Source organism: Oncorhynchus tshawytscha, linkage group LG16, assembly GCF_018296145.1.
Source record: "Oncorhynchus tshawytscha isolate Ot180627B linkage group LG16, Otsh_v2.0, whole genome shotgun sequence".
In the NCBI taxonomy this organism is placed as follows: Eukaryota; Metazoa; Chordata; class Actinopteri; order Salmoniformes; family Salmonidae; genus Oncorhynchus; species Oncorhynchus tshawytscha.
The window spans coordinates 10,073,163-10,093,594 of record NC_056444.1 but is presented as its reverse complement, the minus strand read 5'-3'; the positions used below and the strand labels follow the sequence as shown (position 1 = coordinate 10,093,594).

The 20,432-nt window shown below is 42.8% G+C and overlaps 2 protein-coding genes across 2 annotated transcripts in view; one reads left to right on the top strand and one right to left on the bottom strand.

Annotated features, from left to right (window-relative positions):
* The first annotated feature begins 3,235 nt into the window (after positions 1–3,235).
* Positions 3,236–16,029, top strand: LOC112215294 (thioredoxin domain-containing protein 5). The gene is made up of 10 exons (XM_024374215.2): positions 3,236–3,619; positions 4,859–5,011; positions 5,682–5,787; positions 7,310–7,406; positions 10,453–10,568; positions 10,852–10,938; positions 11,083–11,232; positions 11,970–12,052; positions 12,226–12,352; positions 14,115–16,029. The coding sequence occupies exons 1-10, from the start codon at positions 3,432–3,434 to the stop codon at positions 14,235–14,237; spliced, it is 1,230 nt and encodes a 409-aa protein (XP_024229983.1). The 5' UTR covers positions 3,236–3,431; the 3' UTR covers positions 14,238–16,029.
* A 1,838-nt stretch (positions 16,030–17,867) lies between these two features.
* The window catches only part of LOC112215293 (bone morphogenetic protein 7-like), a 55,816-nt gene continuing 53,251 nt past the window's right edge, over positions 17,868–20,432 (bottom strand). Inside the window, exons 5-7 of the mRNA XM_024374214.2 lie at positions 20,164–20,240; positions 18,600–18,710; positions 17,868–18,495 (exon numbers count right to left, since the gene is read on the bottom strand). Coding sequence (XP_024229982.2) covers positions 18,346–18,495; positions 18,600–18,710; positions 20,164–20,240 — 338 coding nt within the window. The 3' untranslated portion in view covers positions 17,868–18,345. The remainder of the gene's footprint in view (positions 18,496–18,599; positions 18,711–20,163; positions 20,241–20,432) is intronic.

Below are 20,432 nucleotides of genomic sequence, written 5' to 3'. Positions count from 1 at the left end.
TGCCTATTATCAGCAACCATCACTCCTGTGTTCCAATGGCACGTTCTGTTAGCTAATACAAGTTTATCATTTTAAAAGGCTAATTGATCCTTAGAAAACCCCTTGGCAATTATGTTAGCACAGCTGAAAACTGTTGTTCTGATTAAAGAAGAAATAAAACTGGCCTTCTTTAGACTACTTGAGTATCTGGAGCATCAGCATTTGAGGGATTCGATTACAGGCTCAAAACTTTCTTTCTTCAGTCTATTCTTGTCTGAGAAATGAAGGCTATCCATGCGAGAAATTTCCAAGAAACTGAAGATCTCATAGAACGCTGTCTACTACTCCCTTCACAGAACAGCACAAACTGGCTCTAACCAGAATAGAAAGAGGAGTGGGAAGCCCCGGTGCACAACTGAGCAAGAGGACAAGTACATTAGAGTGTCTAGTGTGACAAAACTGCACATTTTTTATGCTTAGCAGGACAGGAAAATGGTCTAATTCACAGACGTATCAAGAAAACATAACTGGTCATCCCTACTACCTCTGATCTGGCGGACTCACTAAACACATGCTTTGTTTGTAAATTATATCTGAGTGTTGGAGCGTGCCCAAGGCAATCCATAAATTGTTTTGGGTTTGCTTAATATAAGGAATTTGAAATTATTTATACTTTTACTTATACTTTTGATACTTAAGTGTTTTGTAGCAATTACATTTACTCGTGAACTCCTAGCGGTTAAGATGGCGTTGAAGGAATGGAGACACTGGCTCGAGGGGGCTTCTCAACCGTTTCAGGCGAAGCGGTTGAACTCCAGACAAGCTCGATGGTCTCTTTTCTTCAATCGATTCCAGTTTATCCTCACCTATCGGCCCGGGTCGAAGAATGTCAAACCAGACGCCTTGTCCCGAGTCTACGCTCCTGCCATTCGAGAAGATACTGACATCCCTGTCCTTCCTGCCGCTAAGATCGTGGCCCCGATCTCGTGGCAAGTTGAGGATACCGTGAGACGAGCTCAAGCTATCGAACCGGGTCCGAAAGGAGGTCCTGCCAATCGGTTGTTTGTCCCCAAGGCAGCGAGGACCCAGGTCCTTCTGTGGGGACACTCCTCTCGCCTCACCTGTCACCCGGGCGTAGGTCGCACCTTAGAGTTCATCCATCTTCTCACCTCCGCCTTCAAAGACTCCTTCACCCTTTTCCTCAGTTCTTTGCTCTGTGTTTGAATGTTAGCACCCAGCCCCAGTGATGCTGTGAACATGTGTTGCTCCAGTTGGACTCTCTTGTGGAACTCTGTTTTTGTTCTCGTTTATTTATTTTTGATGATCTTTTGAGGCTTTTTCCTGCTGTACCTACCACCTTGTGGATTTATCTTTTGACTTGGAGGATTACCTTTTTCTCTTGGTATTACTTTTGACGTTGTGGATTTATATTTTTGCCCGAAGAACTTTCCTTTTTACTTTATTAAAACACCGTCTCAAGTACTGCTGTGTCTGCCTCATCTTCTGGGTTCTGCCGACTATTAGTGGCTCAGTTTGCTAAGTGCCTATTTCTCACACCGGAGACCCGAGTTTGTAACCGGGTCTCGACACTCTCTACTTTCTTTGTAGAATAATAGTGAAGACATCAAAACTATGAAGTAACACATATGGAATCATGTAGTAATCAAAAAAGTGTTAAACAAATCTAAATATATTTTAGATTCTTCAAAGTAGCCACCCTTTGCCTTGACGACAGCTTTGCACACTCTTGGCATTCTCTCGACCAGTTTCATGAGGAATGCTTTTCCAACAGTCTTGAAGGAGTTCCCAGATATGCTGAGCACTTGTTGGCTGCTTTTCCTTCGCTCTGTGGTCCAACTCATCCCAAACCATCTTAATTGGGTTGAGATCGGGGGATTGTGGAGGCCAGGTCATCTGATGCAGCACTCCATCACTCTCTGTGGTCAAGTAGCCCTTATACAACCGAGAGGTGTGTTTTGGGTCATTGTCCTGTTTAAAAACATATGATAGTCCCACTAAGCACAAACCAGGTGTGTCGCTGCAGAAAGTTGTGGTAGCCATTTTTTATTTTACCTTTATTTAACTAGGCAAGTCAGTTAAGAAAACATTCTTATTTTCAATGACGGCCTAGGAACAGTGGGTTAACTGCCTTGTTCAGGGTCAGAACAACAGATTTGTACCTTGTCAGCTCAAGGATTTAATCTTGCAACCTTTTGGTTACTAGTCCAACACTCTAACTACTAGGCTACGCTGTCGCCCCAACCAACCATGCTGGTTAAGTGTGCCTTCAATTCTAAATAAATCACAGACAGTGTCACCAGCAAAGCACCCCCACACCATCACACATGCGGAGATCATCCATTCACCTACTCTGCGTCTCACAAAGACACAGAGGTTGTAACCAAAAATCTCAAATTTGGACTCATCCGGTCTAATGTCCATTGCTCTTGTTTCTTGGCCCAAGCAAGTCTCTTCTTATTATTGGTGTCCTTTAGTAGTGGTTTCTTTGCAGCAATTTGACCATGAAGGCCTGATTCACACAGTCTCCTCTGAACAGTTGATGTTGAGATGTGTCTGTTACTTGAACTCGGTGAAGCATTTATTTGGGCTGCAATCTGAGGTGCAGTTAACTCTAATGAATGTATCCTCTGCAGCAGAGGTAACTCTGGGTCTTCCATTCCTGTGGCGGTCCCCATGAGAGCCAGTTTCATCAAAGCGCTTGATGGTTGAAATATTGAAATATTCTGTATTGACTCACATTCATGTCTTAAAGCAATGATGTACTGTTGTTTCTATTTGCTTATTTGAGCTGTTCTTGCCATAATATGGTATTTTACCAAATAGGGCTATTTTCTGTATACCACCCCTACCTTGTCACAACACAACTGTTTGGCTCAAACACATTAAGAAGGAAAGAAATTCCAAATTATATTTTACTAAATTTACCTGTTAATTGAAATGCATTGAAGCTGGTTGAGAGAATGCCAAGAGTGTGCAAAGCTGTCATCAAGGCAAAGGGTGGCTACATTGAAATATCTCAAATATAAAATTGATTTGGATTTGTTTAACACTTTTTTGGTTACTACATGATTCCATGTGTTATTTCATAGTTTTGATATCTTCACTATTCTACAATGCAGAAAATAGTAAAAAGAAAGAAAGAAAAACCCCTTGAATGAGTAGGTGTGTCCAAACTTTTGACTGGTACTGTCGATATACAAAGCCAATTATGTCTATCCTACTTGTGAAAGCATCTGGATTTAAACTTGTTGCAGCTTGTTAAAGAAGTGTTTGAAGTTTCAGCAGTGGCGCGACGCCACTGATCTCTATATAATGTAGATTTCATCTCCACGGTGTAGAGCGTCTCGTCGTGCGTGGGTCCCATCCACAGTCTTCAAAGGTCAGCGTTAGTGATATTCACCGACAGACCAGTGGCTCAGCAAGACGGGATCATGGCCTCCTCAGCACTGAATTGCACACATTTTATGTTGTGTTTTATTTATTGTTCGTTACTTTTTGGTAATATATTTTGCGATGCTGATGCTGAAGAAGATGAACATGCCAAACATACGTATACAGTGGATATGTTCAACGATGCTGTCCCAACCGCTCCCCACTTTGTCATGTTCTTCGCCCCTTGGTAAGCAAACTCGCTAGGTAGTGTGCAGTTTGTAAAGTTATTGACAATATTTAGATGGATACCCTATTTCTTCAATAATTTATCAGATTTTCCAAGTTGTCAGAGGGGCTACAGTAACAGCTAACTTGCAGCTAGCTAGCGCAGCTTTTTGTTGCCGGCTAGCTGTCTAAATAGCTAACTAGTCAGCCAAGTTGTATTATTTTTTTTTTGCTACAAATGTAAACTAGGACTTATATATAAAATCTTATCCATCATTGCATAGATGACAAGTCATTATAATCTAGCTAACAAACCACACGAAACCAGAACTACGCTAACGTCAGTTAGCATGCTTTGGTTGGTAATCATTAGCGCCTTGGAAACTTATTTAATTCAACTTGTGAACTTTCTGAAGTCACGATTAAACTTGGACTGACTCGTCCTTTAACGTTAGTTGACACAGTCGCTAGTTACATGCCCAGTGTTTTTTTAAATTTTTATTTAAATATTGTTGTATATATTCTTTTTTTTTTCCCCCAAGGTGTTCAGTTTTTGTCGCACATTTTCTACTATATAACAGCTAGCCTAGCTAACAGTAGTGGACCATTTCAGGATGTGACCGCTTACGTGGCAAGCACTGATTGATGTAACTGTGTAGACGGGCAGGCACTAAAGATGCCTAAAAAAAAATATACCCACGTTTTTTTTGTGTTTATTCAACACAAGAAACAATATACTTGCTGTAGTAAAATGCCATTTTTTTTGTAATTTTTTAAAAATTTTATATCTTTTCCAAAATGTAAGCTTATAGACAACATTCTTCATCACTTCACAGGAGTGTCTTTACTTTATACCTCACCGAATACAGTTACAAGCTGACCCCACACTGCACAATGGCTATGTATATAGACAGCATCTCAAAGAAACATAAAATGTGTGGATAACTTAAGTCAGACAAACATAAGGCGGAACATTCTATTTCCATAGAAACATGAAGACAGTTAAGCATATGGACTTCAATAGGAGTGTTGAGTTGTATCAGGTGTCTCTCTTTTCCACTGAGACTGTGCTCTCTCTCTATTTGATGCCTAGCCTAGATCAGTGTTTCCACCCCACAAAAAAATCAGCAGTCTTAGTAGATATGTATATCTCAGCGGTGGCAACAGTGATATAGGGGAAACACTGTTAATTCCAGGCAGAACTGTGAAGCCTGTACCACCTCAGGAGAAGGACTTTGAAAGAACTGCGTTTTGCTTCCAGGTGTGGTCACTGTCAGAGGCTACAGGGGACATGGAACGAAATGGGGGACAAATACAACAACATGGAGTCGCCGCCCGCCTACATCGTAAAGGTTGACTGCACTCAGGATGTTAAGTTCTGCTCCAATGTCCACGGCATCAGGGGCTACCCCACGTAAGTACAGGGTTGTATTAATTAGGGCACACCATAGCAAAACATTTTGAAATGTTGCGCAACAGAACAGTTCCTTACTGGATTTCTTATTTGAGAAGTTCGTGTACTACCTTGGTGTATCTTCATTTTACTCCTGGGCTTCCGAGAGGCGCAGCGGTCTAAGGCACTGCATCTCAGTGCCAGAGGCATCACTACATTCCCTAGTTTGAATCCAGGCTGTATCACATCCGGCCGTGATTGGGAGTCCCATAGGGTGGCGCACAATTGGCCCAGCGTCGTTCAGGTTTAGCTGGGGTAGGCTGACTTGCCCTAGTTAAATAAAATATCAATAAATATATATCTTCATTTTGCCACTGGGATATGCATTTTCATTTTGCCACTGGGGTAAATCATGTAGCTAGATTTGATTACTTATTGACCGATAGCAGTGAAACATTGAAATGCATTTAGTTAAATTTTTACACCTTGTTTTGCAGTGTATGCTGTAAAAGCGGAACCTGGACCCTAGTGTGCTTATAAAATCTTCTGTCATTAAAAACAACGTTCAGTTTCATGTAATTACAAAGGAATTGACCGGTTAAGTGTATTGTGAGTGTGTCAGTCATCTTACACAGCAGTATGGCCTAGTCATTGAGGCGAATGACCTCGTTGACCCCTGTGTTGTCTGTAGGCTGAAGCTGTTCAAACCTGAGCAGGAGGCCGTGAAGTACCAAGGCCCCAGGGACCTGCAGTCTCTGGAGACCTGGATGCTCAACACATTGCAGGACGAGCCTGTGGTAAGTGGGCGGAGTTACATGCATCCTATCATCATCTGAAATGGCTTCTCCTCGTTTCCTTCATCTGATATGAACGCGTTGGACAGGTGATGGCAAAGGAACAGTGGAACGACAACCTTGTTATCGCTTCCTGTTTCCACGCTTCCACTTTTTCAATCTGTTTTCAATGGGAAGGAAAGGAGGTGATGAAAGGTTGTCACTTTAACCAGGGATCATCAACCAGGGTTTAGCCACGGGACGATCAGGCCAGTCAAGTTCTTCCACACCGATCTCGACAAACCATATCTGTTTAGACCTCGCTTTGTGCACAGGGGCATTGTCATGCTGAAACAGGAAAGGGCCTTCCCCCAAACTGTTTCCACGGGGTTGGAATCACTGTATTGTCTAGAATGTCATTGTATGTTGTATTTCCCTTCACTGGAACTAATGGGCCTAGCCCAAACCATGAACAACGTCCCCAGATCATTATTCTTTCTCCACCAAACTTTACAGTTTGCTTGCTCTGCTATGGAAACCCATTTCACTAGTTCCTGACAAACAGTTTTTGTGCTGACGTTGCTTCTAGAGGCAGTGTTTGGAACTCGGTAGTGAGAGTTGCAGCCAAGGACAGATGATTTTTACATGCTTCGGCACACGGCGGTCCCATTCTGTGGGTGTGTGTGGCCTACCACTTCGTGACTGAGCCGTTGTTGCTCCTTGAAGTTTCCACTTCACAATAATAGCACTTACAGTTGACCGGGGCACCTCTAGCAGGGCAGAAATTTGACAAGTGACTTGTTGGAAAGGTGGCATCCTATCACTGTGCCACGTTGAAAGTCACTGAGCTCTTCAGTAAGGCCCTTTACTGCCAATGTTTGTCTATGGAGATTGCATGGCTGTTTGCTCGATTTTATACACTTGTCAGTCACACCTGAAATAACTGAATCCACTAATTTGAAGGGGTGTCCATATACTTTTGTATATATAGTGTAATTGCACAAGTGAGCCCATAGGTTAATCAGCAGGCATGGTGATGTTGCCTTAGCGTGTTGTGCTCAAAGGCTGGAGTTACCTATTGAATGATGATCCCTGCGCTTGCTAATTGTGAAAGAGTAGGGCATGTGTAACATTTGTAGCCAGCACCATAACGACTAAACGTTATGCCCATGAGATAGGAGGCGATGTGAACATATTATGCTTCCTGAAATTAAATTACATGTGACCCCCCATTCAAATCGGCCTTACTGAATTGAACTTTCGTAACTACATAATATTTATATAAAACATAATCATTTCATACCTTGCCTCCATTTGTAAACAATCACATATCTCTATTGGAACAGGTTTCCAAAATTTAAATCCTATGTTTTCAGTCTTTTATGTCCAACAATAAATCATTGAAAACTTGGGGTCCAAATTCAAATCCACCAGTTGGAGATCCCTGCGTTAAACCTTTCAGACCATCTGAATATAACCTTCAGACTAATGTTACGTGATGGCAGTCTTTATTTGGTGTGTGGCATGATGTTCTATGGGTTTGCAGGAGCCAGAGACTGAACTGGAGCCTCCCAAAGCCCCAGAGCCCAAGCAGGGCCTGTTTGATCTCACTGCCGGCAACTTCAAGGCCCACATCGCTAAAGGTAACGTGGGGGAGGATTGGGATCTGTCAGTGCAATATACATATGTCAACAGTCTCTTTATAGCCTGGTCCCAGATCTGTTTCTGTCTCGCACCATAGGAGTTGGTATTGCCACACAAACTGACCTGGGACCGGGCTTGTCTATTTATACCCTAAATATAACGTATGTGAGTTCCTTGTTTTCACAAAAAACTGTTTTTGTAAGCTGCATACGTCCATTTTCTACAGCGATTAACATAATTTAGATGCTGTCATTCCCTTAAAAACCATGATGCAATTCACTCTACATTTATCTCATGCAAACCGCATGTTTCCGGTCACTGGACAAGCACAACAAAAATAAATGGTGGTCACCATAAATGTCCTGCTGAAATTGCAGCTTTTCAGCCTGGTTTTGAGTTGAATGTTTTGTTTGAATAAGAAAAATAAATTATTCCTGTTTTGGAGGGAAAAAGACAGGATGTGAGAGGATCATTTTTAAGAGAAATGTTTGTGTCCAACCTTTAAATGGTGGCAAGATGGCCTGTGACGAAATTGCGTAATGGGTAGCATTTAACCTCTGAGCTCAGTGTATTTTAGTCTCCGGGACAGTAACACACAGGCGATTTTTATAGTTGATGTAATTTCTCATGTTATTCCATCAACTAAATACCCATCCGTATGCTGAAACGCTCTAACTTGAGTTAATGTTTTTATTTATTTATTTAACCAGGTAGGCCAGTTGAGAACAAGTTCTCATTTGCAACTGCGACCTGGCCAAGATAAAGCATAGCAATTCGACACATACAACAACACAGAGTTACACATGGAATAAACAAAACATACAGTAGAACAAAAGAAAACAAAGTCTATGTACAGTGAGTGCAAGTGAGGTAAGTTAAGGGATTTAAGGCAATAAATAGGCCATGGTGGCGAAGTAATTACAATATAGCAATTAAACACTGGAATGGTAGATGTGCAGAAGATGAATGTGCAAGTAGAGATACTGGTGTGCAAAGGAGCAGGTGGCGATGTAATTACAATATAGCAATTAAACAATGGAATGGTAGATGTGCAGAAGATGAATGTACAAGTAGAGATACTGGGGTGCAAAGGAGCAAGATAAATAAATACGGTATGGGGATGAGATAGGTAGATAGATGGGCTGTTTACAGATGGGCTATGTACAGGTGCAGTGATCTGTGAGCTGCTCTGACAGCTTGGTGCTTAAAGCTAGTGAGGGAGATATGAGTCTCCAGATTCAGAGATTTTTTTCAGTTCGTTCCAGTCATTGGCAGCAGAGAAGGAAGGAAAGACGACCAAAGGAGGAATTGGCTTTGGGGGTGACCAGTGAGCTGAGATAAGGCTGGGCTTTACCTAGCAGAGGCTTGTAGATAACCTGTAGCCAGTGGGTTTGGTGGCGAATTACATACATACAACTGTAAAATATTTAAATTCTGTGCTTTCAGATTGTAGCTACCCTTACTAGAGGTCGACCGATTCTGAATTTTCAACGACGATACTGATTATTGGAGGACCCAAAAAAGCCGATACCGATTAATCGGACTATTTTTTTTAAATATTATATATTTTTGTAATAATGTCAATTACAACAATACTGAATGAACACTTTTATTTTAACTTAATATAATACAGCAATAAAATCAATTTAGTCTCAAATAAATAATGAAACATATTCAATTTGGTTTAAATAATGCAAAATCAGTGTTGGAGAAGAACGTAAAAGTGCAATGTGTGCCATGTAAAAAAAGCTAACGTTTAAGTTCCTTGCTCAGAACATGAGAACATATGAATATAATAACGCACAGAAATACGAGCCGTAGGTCATTAATATGGTCAAATCTGGAAACGATCATTTGGAAAACAAAACGTTTATTCTTTCAGTGAAATACGTAACCGTTCCGTATTTTATCTAACGGGTGGCATCCATTAGTCTAAATATTGCTGTTACATTGCACAACCTTCAATGTTATGTCATAATTACGTACAATTCTGGCAAATTAGTTCGCAACGAGCCAGGCGGCCCAAACTGTTGCATATACCCTGACTCTGCGTGCAATGAACGCAAGAGAAGTGACACAATTTCCCTGGTTTAGTATTGCCTGATAACATATACATTTCTTAACTAAATATGCAGGTTTAAAAATATATACTTGTGTATTGATTTTAAGAAAGGCGTTGATGTTTATGGTAAGGTACACTGGTGCAACGAAAGTGCTTTTTTTTCGCGAATGCTCTTGTTAAATCACCTGTTTAGCGAAGTAGGCTGTGATGCAATGATAAATCAACAGGCACCGCATAGATTATATGCAACGCAGGACAAGCTAGATAATCCAGTAATATCGTCAACCATGTGTAGTTAACTATTATGTTAAGATTATTTTTTTTTTTTTAAGATACGTTTAATGCTTGCTAGCTAGCACCTTACCGTGGCTCCTTGCTGCACTCACATAACAGGTAGTCAGCCTGCCACGCAGTCTCCTCGTGGAGTGCAATGTAATCGGCCATGATCGGTGTCCAAAAATGCAGATTACCGATTGTTATAACTTGAAATCGGCCCTAATTAATCGGCCATTACGATTAATCGGTTGACCTCTCAACCTTACTGTACATTATTATTTATTGGTACTTTTTACCCCTTTTTTATTCTCCACAATTTTCGTGGTCTCCAATTTGTAGTTAGTCTTGTCTCATTGCTGCAACTCCTGTATGGACTCGGTAGAGGCGAAGTTCGAGAGCCTCCGAAACATGACCGGCCAAGCCGCACTGCTTCTTTAACACGCTGCTCGCTTAACCCGGAATTCAGCCGCACAAATGTGTCGGAGGAAACACTGTACAGCCGGCCTAACCTGGACGACGCTGGGTCAATTGTCTCATGGGTCTCCCGGTTGTGGCCAGCTGCGACACAGCCCGGATCTGTAGTGATGCCTCTAGCGCTGCGATACAGTGCCTTAGACCGCTGCGCCACTCGGGAGGCTTTACTGTACATTTTATGTGATGTTTTCCAGTATTAACTACAATCTTTCTTTTTCCTCTCTTCTTCGCAGGGTCCCACTTTGTCAAGTTCTTTGCTCCCTGGTGCGGTCACTGCAAGGCCCTGGCCCCCACCTGGGAGCAGCTGGCCACAAGCTTCGAGTACTCAGACAACATCAAGATCAGCAAGGTGGGTGACAAGTCACCGGCAGGGGACTAGAGCGCCATGTTTGTCACATGTGCACCAGTCCAGGATACAGAACTTATGATGACTCGTTTGTACAGTAGAATGATACGATACCCTTCAACAAATGTTATTTATGGCTGCGGTTTGATGTTTTGCATTGGACTGACAACGCAGTGACTTCTACTACCACTGGGTGTTCATATTTCCACATGAAAAGCTCAACTGTCTTTACCAGCTGGATATGCTGAATGAATTCTGATTTAACTAGTGTGTTGTGATTGGCCAGGTGGACTGTACCCAGCACTATGACGTGTGCTCTGAGAATGCTGTGCGTGGCTACCCCACACTGCTCTTCTTCAAGGATGGAGAGAAGGTACCTAGTTTGGTTGGCTACCTCACTGAAGAAGACATTGTGTTCTGTAACCCATTCATGTTTGTGAGGAGCTATGACTTAATTAATTACCCATTTAATGAGTCAGTTTATTAACCCTTTGCGGTGGTGGTGGTGTCTGTCCAGGCAGACCAGTACAAAGGCAAGCGGGACCTGGACTCACTGAAGGACTTTGTGGACAACCAGGTCAAGGCTGCTGCTGCTGTTAAGGAGGATGATGAACACCCACATGCCAACGAGATCCCAGTACCCAGTGACGAGCCCGCCAAAGAGGAGGTACTACAGTGTGTGTGTGACTTTCTCTCAGGCATAATGGGGCCAAGCACATGTGCCTTCCAGATTTAAAATACTCCACATGCTATGTTGTGGGTAAATGCCTACGCGGAGATCTATTTTTGGGGCCGGGCACCGTGTTGAATGTGTGGGCAGCACGTTTTTACAGCTTCCCTCTCCAGATACTTAATAAGTGAATAAGATCTCAGGCTAATGTTTTAGCAGTGAGATTTACCAGGCCAAGCTGTTTGACTCAGTCTACTGCAGACTGGATTCCAGGCATAGGCCTCTGCTACACAACGGTTAACTAGACGTCTCAATTATGGGCAGGCTAGCTATTTTTGTGTTTGCAATGCCAGGATAGTGGGTTCGATTCCCGGGACCACCCATACTTAAAATGTATGCACGCGTGACTGTAAGTGGCTAAATGCCATTTGTTATTATTATAATTGAATGATAAGTGTGAAAGGTGACATCACTAAAGTCTAAACCTTGGAACAAAGACATGACACGTGTGGTTTTAAGGACAGATCTGATGCTACTTCCAATAAAAACGTAGAACTCTGCTGTCCGGTTTATGAACTTAAGCTACTTCTTTGATTTACTGGTCTTGTGGACGTATAAACCAATACAGGACCACGAATGATACAGGACCACGAATGATACAATCTAAAATGATCGATTTAAAAATAAAAAAAAATCTATATATTTAAATTTTTCTTCTTTCTTCCCCCTTGCAGTCTGGCGTAGTTACACTCACAGAGGCCAACTTTGAGGAGACGGTGGCCAAGGGGCTGGTATTCATCAAGTTCTATGCGCCATGGTAAGAAACAGCTCCTTTATGAGCTATTAAATCCACATGTCTGTTCTATTTAAACCATCTCACCGTATGAAATTTACAATATTTAAGGCAATTTGAGTTGGTGATTTACCTAAAACGAGGGACCGCCACTAGAAGACATAACCACAAGTTACGTGACCTCCCGTCCTCTCCAGGTGTGGCCACTGTAAGAGTCTGGCACCTACCTGGGAGGACCTGTCTCAGAAGGAGTTCCCTGGCCTGACTGTCAAGATTGGCAAAGTGGACTGCACAGTGGAGAGGACAATCTGCAACAGGTTTTCAGTAGGTGTTCTATATTGTACATTGACTGTCTGGAGCTGAGAGATGGCTCAGAAATAGCACTAGTGAAGTCTTCCATGCTCTGGGGTGTGAACAGCAAGATGTTGAGATCCTGCAACTTGAGACATGCTGTTGTTCTAAACACACAAACAACGGCAGGTGTGACCCAGGGCCACAGGAAGCAGTGAACTGGATTAGCTGAGGTTGTGATCTCTGGCTCCACAGCCACCTCATTGTAGGATTGGTTGATCAGTGGTGCTGGAATGGTGGATCTGACTCCCTCATTGTTCTTTAAGTCAATGACCATCACAACCTTTATCACTAGGACAGTCCATGGTAGGACCATCACAACTTTTATCACTAGGGCAGTCCATGGTAGGACCATCACAACCTTTATCACTAGGGTAGTCCATGGTAGGACCATCACAACCTCTATCACTAGGGCGTTCTCTGGAATTTCCCCTGAATCAAGGCCATGGGGTCAGTCTCTTCAGCGGCTAACAGGTAGAAATGAATGAATTTGTGATTCACACTGCTAAACAATAGGGACGTAACAATTCACCAGTACAGTACGCATTGGCCCCCCGATTCAAATGTTTAAGATACAAGTGCAAACTGATCCAAATGTAGCGTGCATCCGTCAGAAAATAAATTCAAACTTAACGACTCGGCGGTACACTAAAATGTTGTGCTCATATTACGTACTACCATCCGAAAACACCATCTTTTGTGACATCTGATGCGTCCTCTCTTTCAGTGTGGAACTGTGCTGAGTCGTTTGCATACCAGACAACCCAAGGCAATATCAGTAGCCTAGTCAAATTGAGCACTGTGCCCAGCTTCGCACGCTGTACCAACACAAAGTAGGCCTCAGTGCTCAGTTTGACTAGGCTACTGTGTCCGTCATCATCTGGGGCGGTGTGTCGCATTATCATCGGACTGAGCTTGTTACTGCAGGCAATCTCAACGCTGTGCGTTACAGGGAAGACATTCTCCTCCCTCATGTGGTACCCTTCCTGTAGGCTCATCCTGACATGACCCTCCAGCATGACAATGCCACCAGCCATACTGCTCGTTCTGTGTGTGATTTCCTGCAAGATAGGAATGTCAGTGTTCAGTGGCCAGCGAAGAGCCCAGATCTCAATCCCATTAAGCACGCCTTGGATCGGAGGGTGAGGGCTAGGGCCACTCCCCCCAGAAATGTTCGGGAACTTGCAGGTGCCTTGGTGGGAGAGTGGGGTAACATCTCACAGCAAGAACTGGCAAATCTGGTGCAGTCCATGAGGAGAAGATGCACTGCAGTACTTAATGCAGCTGGTGGCCACACCAGATGCTGACTGTTACTTTTGATTTTGACCCCCCTTTTTTTGTTTAGGGATACAATATTCCATTTTTGTTAGTCACATGTCTGTGGATCTTGTTCAGTTTGTCTCAGTTGTTGAATCTTATGTTCACTCAAATATTTACACATGTTAAGTTTGCTGAAAATAAACGCAGTTGACAGTGAGAGGACATTTCTTTTTTGTCCTGAGTTTAGATGGTTCATGCGTGGTTTTCAGTAAGAGAACATCCACATTCCTTCAGCATTGACATCTGAAGGAATGGGGAAGGTGAAGGAATTGCAGAGCTAGGTGAACTTGAGACCATATTACTTATCCATTCATTCCCTTCAGATCAGCAATCACTGAAGAGGTCGGGGCTAGCTAGGGGTTGTTACCTTTAGTGGATGTCAGACCTGAACCTTTGTCCTCTTTCCCTCCTACAGGTGAGTGGGTACCCCACCCTGCTGATGTTTAGAGCGGGTGTGCAAGGTGAGGAGCATCATGGAGGGCGCGACTTGGAGAGCCTGCACAGCTTTGTGATGAAGCAGGCCCGAGACGAGCTGTAGCACTATCCAATCAACATCCGTCGATACTTCTTTCCTCCCTCACACAGCGTATCTGGCCAATGAGAGGAATCCTCTCTCCCATAGAGGCTAGCTCTCTTCTCTCTCTGTTTTCCTTTCAGAAAGCAGTAGAATCAAGACACTTAAACAATTAAATAAATAAAAACACTCTAATGCCTTGTTTACCCCCCCCCCTTTTGTTTCTGTTCTAATCCAATAGTTTGTGTGACTGTATTCGTTTGGGCTGCCTAGTTCCTCTGTTCTTCTGGAAATGAAATGATGTGGTCGACAACCACTTTTTGCCAGCGGTACATAATCAGTCAGACCTTGACAATGCATACCGTTCTAGTCATCCCAACGCTTGACACAACTCAAGGACGGTCGTCGTATATTGGTGCCTGCCGGTTGTATCAAAAACCGTTGGATTAACCTGACTGAGTTTGTCTGAAATTTCAAAAATGTTATTTTTAAAATATTTTTTTAAGGAAATCATGCTGATAAATCACGAGCCACTTATGTAATGGTACTGCAGTAAAGGGGTCAGAGCCGTGTGACGTTGAGCGTTAGGTTGACGGTACTTCTCATCCCATGCCAGTAACGGCCTAACTAACTTAACTCTCAGGGACACCCAGTTCCCGACCTACTCCATACTATCTCTTTATCAACTATATTTGTATCCCACTTGTGTTTTTGTAGAGTTTCCCCCCCCAACTGCTTGTTGGCTATGTCGGGAAGTCTGCGGGAAACTACTTTTCAGTGTTTCGTGTCAAACGGCCCTTTTTGTGTGTTCCTCTGACATTGTAAATGTGCTACAAAAAGTCAATGTAGACCTATTTTATATATATATATATATATATGTATGTTTGTGCTGTGAGGCTTCAGTCCGGTCCCGACCGCGGCCCAATATCAGGTGCCGTGTTGGTGTTACCAACAATGATTGTGATCGTCAGTTCGTACATTCAAGTCTGGCCTTTTTGAATGGATGAAATGGAATCTACCAGTTTGGGTCATTACAGGACAACTGTATTTGTCATTAACTCCATGTTCGACACAAAGTCCCTCAAATGGTTTGCACGGGATTGTGTCAAATGTACTATATATATATATAAATAAAAATTGTTTTCTACAGCTAGTTCATTTAGAATGGAACATGTCCTTGTGTAAATGCAATATATTTCACAAAGCTCATTTTAATATTCTGTTCTATTGACTAAGCGTCTATCAGGCCCCAGTGTGAAACATTTTCCTAGTGAAGCACAAGAACGCCACAACATTAGTGCTATGGTCACTTTTTTGCTTTGGGTTTATCGACCTTTGGGAAAAAATCTGGAATGTTTGGTTTACCTCGTATGCATGGAAGAGCAAAAAACAGAATACCCCAAAAAATATTTTTTCCACCCACATAATGATCAATTATATTTGACTTGTTTAGTCAGTAAGATATGACAATGTTGATTTTCCTTCTTTCCAGATGTAGTCTAAGTCTTTGAATATGCGTGCGTGCCCTATTCTGGGGCTTTTTGGGGGTGGATCAAAAGATTGTATGTTCATGGAGTTGCATTATGAGGCAGGTTTTACATTCAATGCTCAATTAAGGGAAACAAATGCATTCAGAGGCTAACCACGTATTGTTAGTACAATCTTTATGGATAGCACATGGTCTAGGCAGACTCCAGTGAAGGAAAGCGGTGGGGTTTTTTCTTCTCGTGAGTGGGTTGTACACTGCCCATGAATTTTGTAAACAAAAAGCAAGTTGTAACATGAGATTTTGTAATAAAATGTCTTTTTCCAAAAATAGTTTGTATTTTTCATTTGTTCACATTTCTCTGTAATATGGCATGACATTTTAAGAGGTGCAATAAATAAGCTGAAAATGTACAAGTATTTACACACAAAAGTAAGTCTAAACATGATCACATGTAAACAGCAGCTTACCAGAGGTATATTTTGTGATTTCGGATTTTCTTTTGGCACAAGGGTATCCAATTTTCGGCTATAGTCAAACTGTTCTGTTTATTAACCCATATGTCAATGTCTTAGCATGTTTGGAATGTTTGTCCTCGAACAAAGTTCAGAAACATGCGGGTTGATCCGTAAGTGCATTGACAGTTCCTATTCCTTTCAAATGAGCAAAACATCAATGACAAATGGTCATAAACCACACTGAAGCTAATTTCAGAAAATCGGTCCTAAACATTTGATCAGCTGGTTTGACCAACAAATGTTTTTTTCCACTCTGCAGGTTTTTGGGAATAATATGTTAACTTAGATTGGAATAACATGGAAATTGCAGTTTGCGGTACGTCCGAGGGATGAGGTGAAAGTTGTCTTTGGAGCGGTATGTCAGCTGAGGCACAACCTGCTACCTGATGAACCAGTTCAGTGAAATAAACTCCGCATGAGCCTGGCAAATATTGACCAAATTAAGATATTTTGAGGAGTTCACAACTAAAATAGTATGTGGTCGTTTCCGTTCGGCCTATATATTTTTGGAAGCCAGGTGAATATGGTGGAAAAGCTTACGAGTACAATACATAACGAGGAGTAGGAAATATCTCTTTACATTAATGTAGCGTGACATAAATATTACAATATCAGCAGATTGTTGATGATAAAATCAGGCTTTGGTTAGTCAGACAGTATATTTTATTCATACAATGCATTGGGGAGGTATTCAGACCCATTGACTTTTTCCACATTTTGTTACATTACAGCCTCATTCTAAAATGGATGTTTTCTTTTCCTCATCCATCTACACACAGGCCATAATGACAAAGCAAAAACTGAAATATCACATTTATAGCTCATTTCAGGTCTCTCCAAAGATGTTAGATCATGTTCAAGTCTGGGCTCTGGCTGGGCCTCTCAAGGACATTGAGACTTGTCCAGCGTTGTCTTGGCTGTGTGCTTATGGTCGTTGTCCTGTTGGAAGGTGAACCTTTGCCCCAGGCTGAGGTCCTGAGCGTTTTGGAGCAGGTGTTCATCAAGGATCTCTCTGTACTTTGCTCCGTTCATCTTTCCCTCAATCCTGACTAGTTTCCCAGTCCCTGTCGCTGAAAAACATCCACACAGCAGGATGCTGCCACCACCATGCTTCACCGTAGGGATGGAGCCAGGTTTCCTCCAGAAGTGACGCTTGGCATTCAGCCCAAAGAGTTCAATCTTGGGTTCATTAGACCAGAGAATATTTATTTTTCATGGCCTGAGATTCTTTTAGGTGCCTTTTGGCAAACTCCAAGAGGGCTGTCATGTGCCCTTTTACTGAGAAGTGGCATCCGTCTCGTCACTACCATGAAGGCCTGATTGGTGTTGTGCTGCAGAGATGGTCGTCCTTCTGGAAGGTTCTCCCATTTTCATAGAGTAACTCCGGAGCTCTGTCAGAGTGACCATATGGCTTGATTGTTGCTCTGGCATGCACTGTCAACTGTGGGATCTTATATAGACAGGTGTGTGCCTTTCCAAATCATGTCCAATCTACCACAGGTGGACTCCAATCAAGTTGTAGAAACATCTCAAAGATGATCAATGGAAACAGGATGCACCTGAACTCAATTTCTGAATACTTATGTAAATAAGGTATTTGTTTTTTATTTGTAATAAATTTGCAAACATTTCTAAAAACTTGTTTTCGCTTCATCATTATAGGGTATTGTGTGTAGATTAGATATAAAAACAAATGTAGAATAAGGCTGTAAGGTAACAAAATGTGGAAAAAGTAGAGGGGTCTGAATACTTTCTGAATGCACTGTAGTTAGGCTAATGCTGTCTCCCCCATGTAGATTTCTACATGTTTTCTGTGTCATTCGACTACATCTGACGGGATTGGCGACCCGCGCTGAGATAACATTGAGTCAATTCCTCTACGTCTTCGAGTTGTTTTGCTGTAATAAAGCCAGTAGCCGTCGGAGAATTTGAACATCACTTGGATGAGAGAGAGTGGAAAGCAGCACATTGGTCTGGTCCTTTATCAGTTCCTCCCTCACCCTGAGTATGAGAGAGGGTAGTACACACACTGACATACAGGCAGACCCAAGATGTCGTGTTCACACAGTCTCCGCTGCAGCCCGTGCCGCGGTCAGGTGACCGTGACGACGCGGCGGTTTGGCGGTCGTCAGTGGCAACCACAGGCCCTGACCACCATGTTCTTGTACTTCTTCAGGATGACGTTGGAGTTGTCGTCGAAGTAGAGCACGGAGATGGCGTGCAGCTTGGTGGCGGCGCAGCAGGGCTTGGGCACGTTCTCCGGGTTCATGAGGTGGACCTGGGAGGCGATGACAAGGTCAGAGGTCATAATATATACCACTTTTTTTTTTTTTGAGCATTATTAGCTCTCAGCAGTTTTATAAGCCTTCTTGGACCACTCACCAGTGTCTGCACAATGGCATGGTTGGTGGCATTCATATGGGCGTTGAGGGGGAAGACACACTCTCCACCACAGTAGTTGGCAGCGTAGCCCTCAGGTGCAATGATCCAGTCCTGATACAATCACAAGAGGAAAAACATTCGATATGGCTAACCAAACTGGTTAGCACAACAGGCATCATAATGGTCCGCAGTGTGTTCAGCAGGCTCTGTGAATGTGACGCTGAGGCAGTAGGGGTACTGTGCATATGTCTCAGTGGAGGCTGCTTATGGGGAGAACGGCTCATAGTAATGGCTGGAACGGGGGAGCGAATGGAATGGCATCAAACACATGGAAACCATGGAAACCATATGTTGGATGCATTTGATACCATTCCACTCATTCTGCTCCAGTCATTACCACGAGGCCGTCCTCCCTAATTAAGATGCCACCAACCTCCTGTGTGATATTTATTTGACTGACTGTTGAAGAGTTTGATAAAACAGTGCTCGTTCTGCAGTGTCAGTATACTGGCACGAGGTCCAAAGCTCTGTGTTGTGTATCACAGTAGTTCTCTCCCTCAGTTCCAACTGGGTCTCTAGATGTAGTCATAGTAGTTCTCTCCCTCAGTTCCCTGGGTCTCTAGATGTAGTCACAGTAGTTATCTCCCTCAGTTCCCTGGGTCTCTAGATGTAGTCACAGTAGTTATCTACCTCAGTTCCCTGGGTCTCTACATGTAGTCACAGTAGTTATCTACCTCAGTTCCCTGGGTCTCTACATATATCACAGTAGTTCTCTCCCTCAGTTCCAACTGGGTCTCCTAGGATGTATCAGTGCAGGAAAATGTACAAATACCTGTGGAATCACTCATGGAGCATGTAGTTACTACAATCTCATCCTTTTTTGCCTCTCTCTCCCTGTGTGTGTGTGTGTGTGTGTGTGTGTCTCTCTCTCTCTCTCTCTCTCTTTCTCTGTGTCTCTGTGTGTGTGTGTGTGTGTGTGTGTGTGTGTGTGTGTGTGTGTGTGTGTGTGTGTGTGTGTGTGTGTGTGTGTGTCTCTCTCTCTCTCTCTTTCTCTGTGTGTGTGTGTGTATGTGTGTATCTCTCTCTCTCTTTCTGTGTGTGTGTGTGTATGTGTCTGTCTCTCTCTCTCTCTTTCTCTGTGTGTGTGTGTATGTGTGTGTTGGCACTTTCTCTCTAGATGTCAGTTCTGTCTTAACAGGGGGTTCATTGTTTTGCAGGACTATGTGGCTGCATGTTTTCCCCTCCATTAACCTGACTGAGTCCACAGGCCACTTAAACTCTTACAAAATGCCCAGAAATGCTTCTTAAAATGGTTATTAAAGCAGTATAAAAGCCTGTTTGTTTGTCTGCTGTCTTCTACCAAATGTCTTCATTGACCTTCTTTGACATGAGATTCTGGCCTTGTTTCTGTATTGTATTCTATTGGTAATGAGATGAACTACAGGTTGTTAACTCTCTTTCACTCTGCTCAAATGGGATAGTTACACGTGGAATTATGGGTACTGTAGTCCCTCTTAGTCCAATAGTGTGTCACTGCATTACTGGGGGTGAGTTAGATGCTTACCTGCCAGCCTAGCTCCCGGAAGCTGACGTAGAGCTCATGTCTCCTACAGGCTGTGTTATGGTCACTGCTGTTGTAATCTAAATGGGAAGAAAGAACTAGGAGGATAAGTCAGGGTTGAATCATAATCATATCCGCCTCCACTCTCATATATCGGATTGGGTAGTGAATGATATGTGTTTGGCTGTAACGTGTCACAGTAAGGTGTGTTACAGTGTGTTTGGCTGTAGTTCACAGTAACATGTGTTACAGTGTGTTTGACTGTAGTTCAC